At 50.4% G+C, this 13,135-nt stretch overlaps 1 protein-coding gene across 3 annotated transcripts in view; it reads left to right on the forward strand.

Annotated features, from left to right (window-relative positions):
• Positions 1-13,135, forward strand: part of MOCOS (molybdenum cofactor sulfurase) — a 194,374-nt gene that overhangs the window by 34,917 nt on the left and 146,322 nt on the right. For all 3 annotated transcript variants that reach the window (XM_060247821.1, XM_060247822.1, XM_060247823.1), the window contains exon 4: positions 1,082-1,720. In XM_060247821.1, the coding sequence (XP_060103804.1) occupies positions 1,082-1,720 (639 nt within the window). The remainder of the gene's footprint in view (positions 1-1,081; positions 1,721-13,135) is intronic.

Below are 13,135 nucleotides of genomic sequence, written 5' to 3' on the forward strand. Positions count from 1 at the left end.
TGGAAATAATGAAGGATAGGGGCACCTTCTTTGGGGGCTCATAGAATTGGACTCCCTGATCCAATCTTTTTGAAACTTGGAGGGTGTTTTGAGGAGAAGCATCAAATGCTATGCTGCAAATTTGGTGCCTCTACGTCAAAAAACAGCCCCCCCCCAGATACCTACAGATCAATTCTCCATTATATTCTATGGGGATCAATCTCCATGGGGAATAATGGAGTGCCCGGCAAACATTTCCTTCCTTCCCCCACTTTCTGATGACCCTGAAGAGGGGGGAGGGCCTTCAAACCAGGTGATCCCCTGCCTCCACCTGGGGATTGGCAACCCTAATCTCAGTATTCATAAAATATATCAACCTAAACATTACATCAAAACATACAAGCACACAATATAATTAACTGTCTAATTTAATTGTCTAGTGGGTGCACAAGGGATGGCCTTTTTGGTGGCAGCCTCACAATTATGGAACAGCCTCCCCAAAGAGGTGCGGAGGTAGTTGAAGACAATTTGATCTAAGACTGCATAGGACTGATTTAGTTTTTATAATCATTTTTATTTCTATTTAAAGCTACCTTGAGTTCCACAAGGTAAAAGGTGGGTAATAAACATTTTAAACAGATAAATAATAAATAGTTTGCCCCTAATTTAATAAACTGAGCAGTAAGAATTTGGTAATGTACTATTTCTCTACAACCATGAAGAAGAAGATTGCAGTCTCAGAGCAGTTCATAATCTCCTTTATCTTCCTCCCCCACAACAGACACCCTGTGAGGTGGGTGGGGCTGAGAGAGCTCTCACAGCAGCTGCCCTTTCAAGGAGAACTGCGAGAGCTATGGCTGACCCAAGGCCATTCCAGCAGCTGCAAGTGGAGGAGTGGGGAATCAAACATGGTTCTCCCAGATAAGAATCCGCGCACTTCACTGCTACACCATGGAAAACAGAAAGCAATTCTGTTTGTTTACATTTGAGTTTAGATGGATACTGGCATTAGTAGCTGAGAAACAGATTTCTGTGATATAAAATTAGGATTTAAATCCCCCAGCCCATTCAATGTTGCTGTGTTTTTCTTCTCATTTGACAGACTGTTGCAGCACTTCAACACAACCGTTGAGGACTACACTGCCATTTTCACTTCTGGCTGCACAGCTGCACTCAAGCTTGTAGCGGAGGCATTCCCTTGGGTCCCGGGATCCCCGGAGGAGCCCGGCAGCCGGTTTTGCTACCTCACTGACAGCCACACGTCTGTGGTGGGCATGAGAGCGATCACTGCTGCAATGAATGTCTCATCTGTCCCAGTGAAACCTGCGGAGATGGTGCTACGAACAAAGGAGGTGGCGGCTGAAGGGCTGAGCTGCCAGACACCTCATCTTTTTTGTTATCCTGCCCAGAGCAATTTCTCAGGGAGGAAATATCCACTTGCGTGGATTGAAGAGATAAAATCGGGAAGGCTCCGCCCCATCGAAGTCTCAGGGAAATGGTTTGTGCTGTTGGATGCCGCGTCTTATGTCAGCACTTCTCCATTAGACTTAAATGTTCACCAAGCAGATTTTGTGCCTGTGTCGTTCTACAAGATGTTTGGATTCCCCACTGGTTTGGGGGCACTGCTGGTGAAGAATGAAATTGCTTCTTGCCTGAGGAAAACCTATTTTGGAGGAGGAACCGCGGCGGCCTACTTTGCTGGGAAGGATTTCTATTCACCAAGACGTTCCATAGCTGAAAGGTAAAACCATTACACTGAATCTCTCTATCTTCATTAGTTATCCTCCACTTACAAAGGATCCCGATCACCATGATTGGCTTAGATCCGACATCATGTTCCCAATCTCCAAACCATGGTTCCCAAATATGCATATATGCTCACAGGGACTCTCCATTATTATTTATTATTTCCTCCATTCCAGGTTGCCTAATCATAGTATACCTGCATCAGGGAACCATGATTAGCATGTAGCAAGAATTGTCACCAAACCATCGTTTGAAAGAATTTAGCTAAAACCATGGTTTGGAGGGAATCATGGTTAGTAGTAAACATATCTAACAGTATAAGACTAGAGACCTGAATATTGCTGTTGTGAATTTTTTAAAAGTTAAAGGTTATTTTAAAAAGTTAGAATCAGGGCTTTTTTTGTAGCAGGAACTCCTTTGCGTATTAGGCCACACACCCCAGATGTAGCCAATCCTCCTGGAGCTTATAGGAGGCCCTGTACAAAGAGCCCTGTAAGCTCTTGGAGGATTGGCTACATCAGGGGGCGTGGCCTAACCTGCAAAGGAGTTTCTGCTACAAAAAAAAGCCCTGGTTAGAATATTGTGAGAGGATTGCTTCCTAGGATAGCTTTCTATGGGTCTTGGAGTAATGCTTGGGGGTAGCAACAGGCTGTGGCTTCCCATTTCCATGAAAACGGATTTTAACTGAACACTAAGCAGCATGCAGTTAATATGACCCCCCAAAAATGATCTAATAGCACACTATCCTGTCACTATCCAATGAATGGAGGAGGCGTGAAAGCCTGGCGTGAAGAATATCTGGTCAAGCGGAAGGGGGAAAAAATTGGGAAAAGGGGGGCAGTTTCTTTCTGGTAGCTGGTAGAAAGTAGAAACTGGTAGCTGGTAGAAACTGGATTAACTTTGCCTGGGTTTGGCCAGGAAACTCACTCCAATGTGTCTAAAAACGAATAAAACTTTTATGACAGACAACATTCAAGTAGGGGGGAAAGGTGTACAGTACAGCAAGGAATGCAAACAAAACAAGAAACCAGTCTGGCTTAGCTGCTCACCACCAGGCCGGTAGCTCTGATGTCTCAGCAGGCATACCAGATGAATAAAGTTTCCAGCAGCATAAGACATAGCAAAGAGGTGGACGTTGAAGAGAGTAGCAGTTCTTGATGTCTCTCTGTGCTTCAGGTTCTTCAGCTTGCTAAGCATCCTGCTTGGGCATCCTTATGCTGGCTATGCTGTCAATCCATTAACTGTCTGACCAATTAGGAAGCTATAGCTAGGGTGGATCACTAGAATTGCTAGCTGTCAACCAATTTAGCTGAGCTGTCAAGCATTTTAGATCACAGTTCATAGCTGCTGCCAGTTAATTACTTGGACTAGCTTAAGCAACAGTCCTAACATACTGCCAAGGGGATAACGACTTTTACAAACATGAGGTCATGGCCAGCGTATAGGAGTAGGTGAGTAGACAGCCGTCTGGGGCGCCACCTCGTCTACAGGGCGGTCAGGCACCCCTTCCCTTCGCTCCACCGCTCTCTGCTTCCCGTGTCACAGACTTGGGAAGCTGAGAGCAGCAGGATGGCATGTCGGTGTGTGTTCTCCTTTGAGCCCAGCTTTCCAGCCGGGCTTGGAGGAGAGCAGTCTCTCTCTGAGTTTGCCTCCTTTTGTAGGGGAGGCAACCTTGGAGCGAGGTGGAGGTACTGCACCACCCCTTTTGCCCGCCAGGGACCCGGGCAGGCGGAAGTGGCGATGGGGCAATGACCTTCCTACCCCTAATTTAGACCCCTGCCAATCAGCTGATCTACGGGGGATCTTTAAATGGGAGGGGGAGGCAGATTGGCTGCTTCTGCCACCTTGCTGCCTAGCGGGAAGGTGGCATAAGCAGCCCCTGTGCTCCCCCCCCATTTAAAGACCCCCATAGGGGGCAGGGACGGAGGTGCGGGGGTGATGGCCTAGGGCAGCAAAAACCCCAGTGCTGCCTTCATAAGGTAATCACCTTTAATGACAAGAAAGTGAACACATGGGCAAAAATTCCCTTAAAGAAGACCTGTTTCTTGACAACTGGCCTTGCTATAATGGGATTGCCTGGTGTGTGCTTTTTCTGATTTGATGCTTACTGCAGTGTTGGAAAGGGGAGTGCAGCACAGAACCAGAACCCTGGTCAACACCTAGTTCAGTAGTTATTCTCCAATTACAAAGGTTTCCAGAGCTTGGAAGGGGACACACCATGTCTTGTAAATTCCACCATTTGCAGCTGCCATTTTCTGCAGGGGAACTCATCTCTGTTTTCTGGAGATCAATTGTAATGCTGGGAGACCTCCAGGCACCACCTGGAGGTTAGTTAACCTATATTGGGAGTATATTAACCCGCAGAAAGTGTAGTTCCCCTTCCCAAGCCATTCAGAGATTCCTTGTATCTAGAGACTAGACTACAGTGCAGCCTTAAACAGAATTACACCCTTCTTAGATCACTGACTTCAGTGGATTTAGAAGGGTTTAATGCTGGGGAGATATGTGCTGTAAATGCCATCTCAGTAGGAAGATGATGATTCTGTGATAACTTCAGAATGATCTTGGAACAGCATGCTTGAACACAAGAATGTGAGGGCACCTGAATCAGAACAGAGGTCCCTTTCGTTCAGCATCCTCTTGATATGGAGGCTCCATTCAGTCACCGTGGCTACTAACCATTGGTAGAACCTAAAGCATAGGGCTTTTGCAGCCAGTGGTCGATGAAGAAAGGAAATAAGAGTTCTAAATAAGAACTTGCAAGCTGTTGAAAGGATTTTTAACCCTGAGTCATTTTGTGAGAGTATCACCTAAAAAAGAGGTGTTTTCCTGCAAACGTGTATAGGGGTATGTGCTTAGTATATGCTGAGCTTTATCAGTCTTTTGGGGGTATTTATGCATCCAAATACAGATTAAAGATCTGTATTTGGCTATTTTATTTATTTTTATTTATTTATTCTATAATTTATATCCCGCCCTTCCCACAGAGTGGCTCAGGGCGGCTCACAACAACGACAAAACAATAAAACAAGGTACAAAGTTAATACATTTAAAAGTCAAAACATTTAAAAAACCTAAAAACATTAAAATCTTAACATTAAAACTATCCAGTATATTTCACTAAAATCTGATAAGCTACATTTATCTAGTCGGCATAAGCTAACCGGAAGAGGGTTGTCTTACAGGCCCTGCGGAACTGAGTAAGATCCCGCAGGGCCCTCACCTCTTCCGGCAGCTGGTTCCACCATGTGGGGGCCATTATAGAAAAGGCCCTGTCTCTGGTTGTCTTGAGACGGACTTCCTTGGGCCCGGGGATGGTGAGAAGGTTTTGAGTCCCAGACCTCAGTACTCTCTGGGGAATGTGTGGGGAGAGACGGTCCTTCAGGTAGGCAGGTCCCAGGCCATATAGGGCTTTAAAGGTAATGACCAGCACCTTGTACCGGACTCGGTATGTTATTGGAAGCCAGTGCAGAGCCCGAAGGCCCGGCCGGATGTGCCCCCACCTTGGGAGGCCCAATAACAGCCGGGCCGCGGTGTTCTGCACCAGCTGCAATTTCCGGGTCCGGCACAGGGGCAGCCCCATGTAGAGGGCATTGCAGTAATCCAATCTCGAGGTGACCGTAGCATGGATCACTGTTGCTAGGTCGTCGCTGTCAAGTCGGCTGAATTCAATAACGAGTCTCTTGATAAAGTAGCAAGTTTATTGTAATCAGAACTGTGGACCATGGCAGAGATTGAAGGACTGAAACACATATGCACTAATCCAGTATTTAAAGTATGAATCTAAAGGATTCCTACGGGGGGCAATCTATGCAACACATCTTCACACTAGGATGCTACTTCTTTCGTTCCCAGACCGAAGTCTTGACACCCCATACTCCCCACAGAGAACAAGGCTGGGAAGGCGCCACTATCTTGTTCACAGGTTAGCATTTCAAAGCAGGTTACACAACAAAGGCATTTCTAGAGAGGGGGCAGGAGAGTGAGCTAGCAGCCCCCGGTGTACACTGTAAAGTACCCAGACTCCTTCACTTCAGAACCAACCTTAATACAGATATTGAGTAACCCATAGCAGACTTGACATACTGCCCCCCCTAGGATCCCCCTCCTGCCGGGCGGCCTTGCAAGGAGGGCGAGTCACATTTATGGCTCCGGAACTCGGGCCCCGAGAGGCTCCGGCACTCCCCCTTCGAGGGGAGGGTTGGTGAATCTTGTGAATGCCATTTGGACGGCCCCGGAGATCTGCGCAGTAGGCTGCAATGAAAAACAGGGTGGACTTTACCAAGAGCAGGGGGGAGGTCTAACTCTACTGTCACCGGGTTGATTACCCGCTTGATTTTGAATGGCCCTAAGAACTTAAAAGCCAATTTCCTAGACGGTTGTGCCAGAGGCAGGTTTTTTGTTGACAGGTACACGGAGTCCCCCACCTTCAAGTCCCAGACTGGCACATGGCTTTTATCGTACTGTTTCTTATACACCTCCTTGGCCAGCTTCAGGTTTTCTTGAATGGCTGGCCAACATTGGCTGGGACCTTGCCACCATTGCTCGAAACTTGAGCCCGTCAATCCCTCCCCCCCTGGCAGCATGGGAATCGGCTTTCCCTCATACCCAAACACTGTTGCAAAGGGAGATGCTTTTGTGGAACTGTGAGCGCTGTTGTTGTAAGCGTATTCAGCGAAGGGGAGGAGGTCCACCCAGTCCGACTGGCGTAGGCTCACAAAGCACCGTAGGTACTGCTCTAGCACCCCGTTCACTCTCTCAGTCTGTCCGTCCGTCTGGGGGTGATAGGCAGAACTTAGCCCCTGTTCCATCCCTAGTAACTTACAAAACTCCCGCCAGAAGGTGGCAACGAACTGAGGCCCCCTGTCACTTATGACCTTGTCAGGGATGGAGTGATGTTTGGCCACGTGGTCGAAAAATAAAGTCGCTAGTTTCTTGGCCGTGGGTAATTGGCTGCAGGGGATGAAGTGGGCTTGTTTTGAAAACGTGTCCACCACCACCAGTATGACTGTTTTCCCCCGGGAGGGGGGTAGCTCGACTATGAAGTCCATGGACACCATGGCCCATGGCCGTTTTGCTGTTTCCAGAGGCTGTAGGAGTCCCGGGAGTTTCCCCCCCCTCCTTTTTGCCATCACACACACCGGGCAACCAGCTACAAAGTCCGACACATCCTTCTTTAGGGACGGCCACCAGAACTGCCGGTGCACCAAGTACAAGGTTTTTACATAGCCGAAGTGCCCAGCTAATTTGGAGCAGTGACATAGTTGGAGAATTTCTTTCCTTAATATTTCCGGGATGTACAGTTTCTCCCCCTTGTACCAAAGAGCGTCTTTTCTTTTCTGCAACCCCTCCGGCCGCCCACCTCCCTCCCGTTCGGCCTCTAGGGTGATTCGTTCTTTGCTTAGCCCGCTCAATTCCTTTTTCCTCTGCGAGCGGGTAGTGACCATAGCCGCCACTTGTGTGGGGGGGATCAGGGAATCTACCACTTCCTCTCTCTGGCTCTCATGCTGTGGGAGCCTGGACAGGGCGTCTGCTAGGAAATTGCGGGTCCCCGGGATGTGTTTCAGGGTGAAGTCGAATCTGGAGAAGAAGCCCGCCCACCTGATTTGCTTTTCACTCAATTTTCTTTTCCCTGTTAGTGCCTCTAGATTTTTGTGGTCCGTCCATATCTCAAAGGGCACCCTGGCTCCCTCCAACCAGGACCTCCAAGTTTTCAGTGCAAACATGACAGCGAAAGCCTCTTTGTCCCACACTGACCAGTTCCTCTGCTCCTCCGAGAACTTTCGCGAAATGTAAGCGCAGGGTCTCAGCTTCCCCTCCTCATCCCTCTGCATGAGAATGGCTCCTACGGCGACGTCGGAGGCGTCGCATTGGACCACAAACCCCTTCCGCTCATCTGGGTGGCTTAAGACCGGCTCGCTTGTGAACAGTTGTTTAAGCCGGTCGAAAGCCGCCTGACAAGTCGGTGTCCAATTCAGCCTGGCCCCTGGTCGCTTTGCCTCCTCCCCCTTCCCCTTAGTCTTCAGGAGGTCTGTTAGGGGCAGAGCGATCTGGGCGAACCCCTCAATGAATGTCCTATAGAAATTGGAGAATCCGAGGAAACTTTGGAGCTGTCTACGTGTCCTCGGGGGGGCCCACTCTAGAACTGCCTGAACTTTGGCTGGATCCATGGCCAGCCCGTCCCCAGACACCCGGAAGCCCAAATAGTCTAGTTCCGTGCGGTGGAACTCGCATTTAGACAGCTTGGCGTAGAGCTGGTGCTTCAGTAGGGTGGCCAGCACTTCCCTCACTAGTTTCACATGGGATTGTTCGTCTTGCGAATAAATAATGATGTCATCAAGGTACACCACCACCCCCTTGTACAGAAATTCCCGCAATACATCATTTATGAAATTCATGAACACCCCCGGTGCCCCTTGCAATCCAAACGGCATGACTAAATATTCAAATTGCCCCATCGGGGTGTTGAACGCCGTTTTCCACTCATCCCCCTCCTTGATGCGCACTCGGAAGTACGCGTCCCGCAGGTCAAGCTTTGTGAAAATCTTCCCCCCCGCCACCGTGCTTAGCAAATCTTTGATGAGGGGGATGGGGTAGGCGTTTGACATGGAAATCGCGTTAATCCCACGAAAATCCGTGCAAAGCCTAAGACTGTGGTCCTTTTTCTTTCTAAACAACACGGGGGCCGCGTGGGGGGCCGTCGCGGGTCTGATGAACCCCCTTTTCAAGTTCAAGTCTAGGAATTTTCGCAGCTCCTTCTTCTCAGCCCACCCCATTTGGTAGAGCTTGGCCCTGGGAAGGCTTTCCCCGGGGATTAGTTCTATCGCACAGTCTGTGCTCCTGTGGGGGGGTAGCTGGTTGGCCTCCCGCTCACTAAATACCTCCATCAGGTCGCGGTAGGCGTCCGGGACATGGTGCACCTCTTCCACCAGGACGCACGCCCTCTCCCGAGCGGCTGGCGCTCGTGGCCCCCATGCTGCCTGCCAAAGGTGCTGGTTGCAACTTGGGTCGGGAAATCTGATGGTCTGGGCTCTCCAGCGGATGAGGGGCTCGTGCTTTTCCAACCACCCCACTCCCAGGACCACGGGGTAGCCGCAGGCGGGCGCGATCACAAACGTCTCTGAGTCCCAGTGATCCTCAATCCCCAGGGGGCACGGCTCAGTCTCTTGCGTGCAGGGTTCCCCCCCCCATTACTGACTCATCCATCTGTTCAAAGTGCATGGGGTGGGGCAGTTGTAAGCGTTTCAATCCCAGAGCCTCCACCACCTTGGGGGAAATCAGCTCTCTATTACAGCCCGAGTCTATGAGGGCCCGGATCTGTAGGAACCTTTTTAGCTTTGGGTTCAACAATTTGACCACTATAAAGTACAACCTTCCCGTGGGTCTCACCGTGAGCGGTGCCTCCTCTCGGTCGACCTGCTGGTTGGCACCGTTCAAAGCAGGTCGGCGTCGTTTCCCGCCGGCTCCTCTTCCCACGCCAGCTCGGCCAGCTCCTCTGACAGACGCACCTCCTCCTCTTGTAGGTCGTCTTGCACCAGGAGCGCGCTGCTCTTCGCCGCGTCCTTAGGGCGGCCGGTGGTTTTCTTGGGGCCGGGGGTGCCCGGGCGGGTGGCTCCCTGCGGTGGGGCGGCCCCGGTGGCTGATTGGGGGCAGCCGGAGGCTAGATGGTTGGGGTCCCCACACCGAAAACAACGTCGGGGCCCCCCCGGGGCAGCCACCGCCTGCTTCTTGACTTTAGGTGGCTCAGCCTTCCCGGGGCTTGCTTTCGGCGTTCCCCTGCCGGCGGCCAGTGCTTGGCGCAGCATCGCCACTCGTTTCAGGTTGGTCTCCACCTCCCCCGCCAGCTGAATCCACCCCACCAGGGTATCGGGGCGGGCTTGCGTGAGCGCTCTATCCAGGATGCTCGGGTTCAGCCCATTGGTGAAGTGCTCGATCTTCATCACCTCGTTCCAGTTCCGAGCCCGGGCGGCGTTGGCCTGGAAGTCGGCCGCGTACTCCCGGATGGATCGGGCCCCTTGCTTCATGTTCCGCAGCGCCGCCAGCGCTCGGGTTTCTTGCAGGGGGTCCTCGTACTGGGTCAGCAGGGCCTGCACGAAAGTGTTTACGAAATGGAGGACCGGGCTGTTGGTTTCGCATAGGCTCACATACCACTTCTTCGCTGCGCCCCGTAGCTTCGACCCGAGGTAGTCCACGCGGCTCATCTCATCGGGGAATGAGTCCCCCCAGTAGTGCATGTAGCTGTTTGCTTGGATCACGAAGTAGTTCACTTCCTCCGGGTCCCCGTCGAACGTGGCGTCCAGCTCCCGGCCCCCCCCCAGGTCTCTTTGTCTGACCGGGGCAGGGGGGGGCGCCGCTGGGGCTTGCGGGGCCGCTCCGGGTGGAGGAGCGGCGGGGCCCTGTCGAGCCGGGGGTCCCCGCGGACCCGCCGGGGCTGGCTGTTGCTGGCGAGCCCCGGTCACCCCCAGCGCTCTGCCCAGCTGCGCGGTCAGGGTCTGCATCTGGTCCTTTAGGTCTCTCACCGCCCCGTCGATCTCCCTGCGGACCATCGCGCGAAACGTCTCGTACTCCTCATCGGTCTGGTCCTTGGGGCTCGCCCCTCCGTCCTCCGCTCCGCACTCGGCCCCTTCGCTTCCACTCTCGAGGTCCTGCGCCCCCGCGGCGCTGGCGCCTTCGCTCGCCTCGCCCGGGTGGACGGCAGCGGCCTCGGCCAGTTGGACCCGCTTGGTGTGGCGGGTCATGATCGCCTCCCGACGGACCGGGGCTTGATCCATCAGTGTAGTGGAGGTTCTTGGCTGGTATTGCCGTGGGGTCGCCACCAGCTGAAACTGTGGAGGGGAGGCCGCGGTCCTTCTGGCAGTATGGATGTGCCAGGGTGTCTCGGCCCCCTCCACTCTGGTTGGGAATCCTCCATTCTCCGGAGACTGTTCGGACATCGCCTTTTCAGTTGCCGGAAAGGTTGAACTCCAAGATAGGGAGTCCTTCAAAATGTCAAGTCGGCTGAATTCAATAACGAGTCTCTTGATAAAGTAGCAAGTTTATTGTAATCAGAACTGTGGACCATGGCAGAGATTGAAGGACTGAAACACATATGCACTAATCCAGTATTTAAAGTATGAATCTAAAGGATTCCTACGGGGGGCAATCTATGCAACACATCTTCACACTAGGATGCTACTTCTTTCGTTCCCAGACCGAAGTCTTGACACCCCATACTCCCCACAGAGAACAAGGCTGGGAAGGCGCCACTATCTTGTTCACAGGTTAGCATTTCAAAGCAGGTTACACAACAAAGGCATTTCTAGAGAGGGGGCAGGAGAGTGAGCTAGCAGCCCCCGGTGTACACTGTAAAGTACCCAGACTCCTTCACTTCAGAACCAACCTTAATACAGATATTGAGTAACCCATAGCAGACTTGACAGTCGCGGTCCAGGAAGGGGGCCAACTGCCTTGCCCGTCTAAGATGAAAGAACGCGGACTTGGCAGTGGTTGCTATCTGAGCCTCCATCTTTAGGGACGGCTCCAACAGCACCCCCAGGCTACCAAAATAGCCACACCCAAATAAAAGCTGATAACATTTGGCTTTTATTGGGCACAGCTAAATGCATTGTTTGCTTGCGGAGTTCAGTCACAGTGGCAGCACAACTCAGCAAGGGAACTGGGTACATTTAAAGTTTATTTATTTAATAAATAAATAAATAAGTTTAATTGCCTTCAGTTCACTCTTTGAGTCAGACTACACCAGTGGCACAACTCAGCGAGGGTTCCCTTGCTGAGTTATGCCGATGTAGGCACAACTTGTCAAGTGAAATTCTCCATTATACCCTATGGAGATGGTCCACACAGGATATAATGGTACAATGGAGCTGAACATACGAACATATGAAGCTGCCTTATACTGAATCAGACCCTTGGTCCATCAAAGTCAGTATTGTCTTCTCAGACTGGCAGCGACTCTCCAGGGTCTCAACCTGAGGTTTTTCACACCTATTTGTCTGGACCCTTTTTTTGGAGATTTCGAATAAATTTGGGTTTCCTGAATATTTATCTGAATAGCAATACAATACTGATGCTGGTATATTGGGAATACTGACTTTTTGGGGGGTCAAATAGACTTGAATTGGGAAAAGAACAAAAAAAAATGTACACTCCTTCAACATCTACATTAGTATTCCCTTTGTGCATATTGAACTGTGTCAGCAGCAGAACTGCGAATGGTAGGGGCGGCAGTCTGTCAGGAGATATGATTTGCCCTCTGATCTTTCCATCAGATAAAACCCAGCCTTCCATTTAGAGGTGCTGTAAACCATAACATGCATGCTTCATATTTTCATAGCATTTTTCCCCAGTGTCAGTTTGAGATAACTTTATTATACCTATATAAGGGTGACGAATTGTAGGGTGAAAAACATTCTGCTAAGTTAATCATTAAGCTAAAATTTGCCCTCCCCTGTAATTCCATTGGGGACAGAAAATATGAGGATGAGATAGGGTGCCAGACCTCTCCCTGGGAACCTTTATTGCCTGCTGCAGCTCAGACTGCTGGAAGGATAATTCTTATTTTTAAAAGTGGTTTTGCACAAAGCATGAATGTCTCTTCTGGCCCTGCAGGGGTGCCAGTGGTGGGAGGGATGGGAGAGGGACGTGTGTGGGTGCGACATCAACTGCGCTGCTACCTCTGGGTTCAGGAATATTTGGATATTTGAGGGTGGGGCATGGGGGAAGAGGGGTTTAGAGAGGGGATGGATCCACTTTCCAAAGCAGCCACTTTCCGAAGCAGCTGTTTTCTCCAGGAGAAGTGGAATAAATGCTTTAAATGAATAAGTGATTTATTTAGTCTATAATAATAATAATAATAATAATAAGTTTATTTTTATATCCCGCCCTCCCCCGCCAAAGGCGGGCTCAGGGCGGCTTACAGACATGGCATTCCATGATTCAAATAAAACAATATACACAACAATTTAAATCTAATCAGTTACATAAATAATTAAATAAAATAGATAAAATAGATAAAATAGGTGCTATAAATACTATAAGTTTTAATATCCACAAGATGGCTAGGTAACTACACGTCAGTTTAGCCGGGTTCTGTTTCAAAGGCAAGCTGGAAAAGAAATGTTTTGCAAGCCCTGCGGAATTGGTTCAGGTCCCGCAGGGCTCGCACCATCTCTGGAAGATGGTTCCACCATCGAGGGGCCATTACGGAGAAGGCTTGCTCCCTGGTAGTCCTCAGTCTGGCCTCTCTTGGCCAGTCTAGGCCGGGGATCAATTGAAATTCTGGGAGAACTCCAGCTCCCACATGGAGTATGTTGCAACCCAAAAAGAGTAACGTGAAACGAAGCACAGGTATACAGCGAAAGGCATCCACGTCAAGAGAAACCTCAATAATTTAAATGATTTATATACTGAA

Source organism: Heteronotia binoei, chromosome 10 (assembly GCF_032191835.1).
Source record: "Heteronotia binoei isolate CCM8104 ecotype False Entrance Well chromosome 10, APGP_CSIRO_Hbin_v1, whole genome shotgun sequence".
In the NCBI taxonomy this organism is placed as follows: Eukaryota; Metazoa; Chordata; class Lepidosauria; order Squamata; family Gekkonidae; genus Heteronotia; species Heteronotia binoei.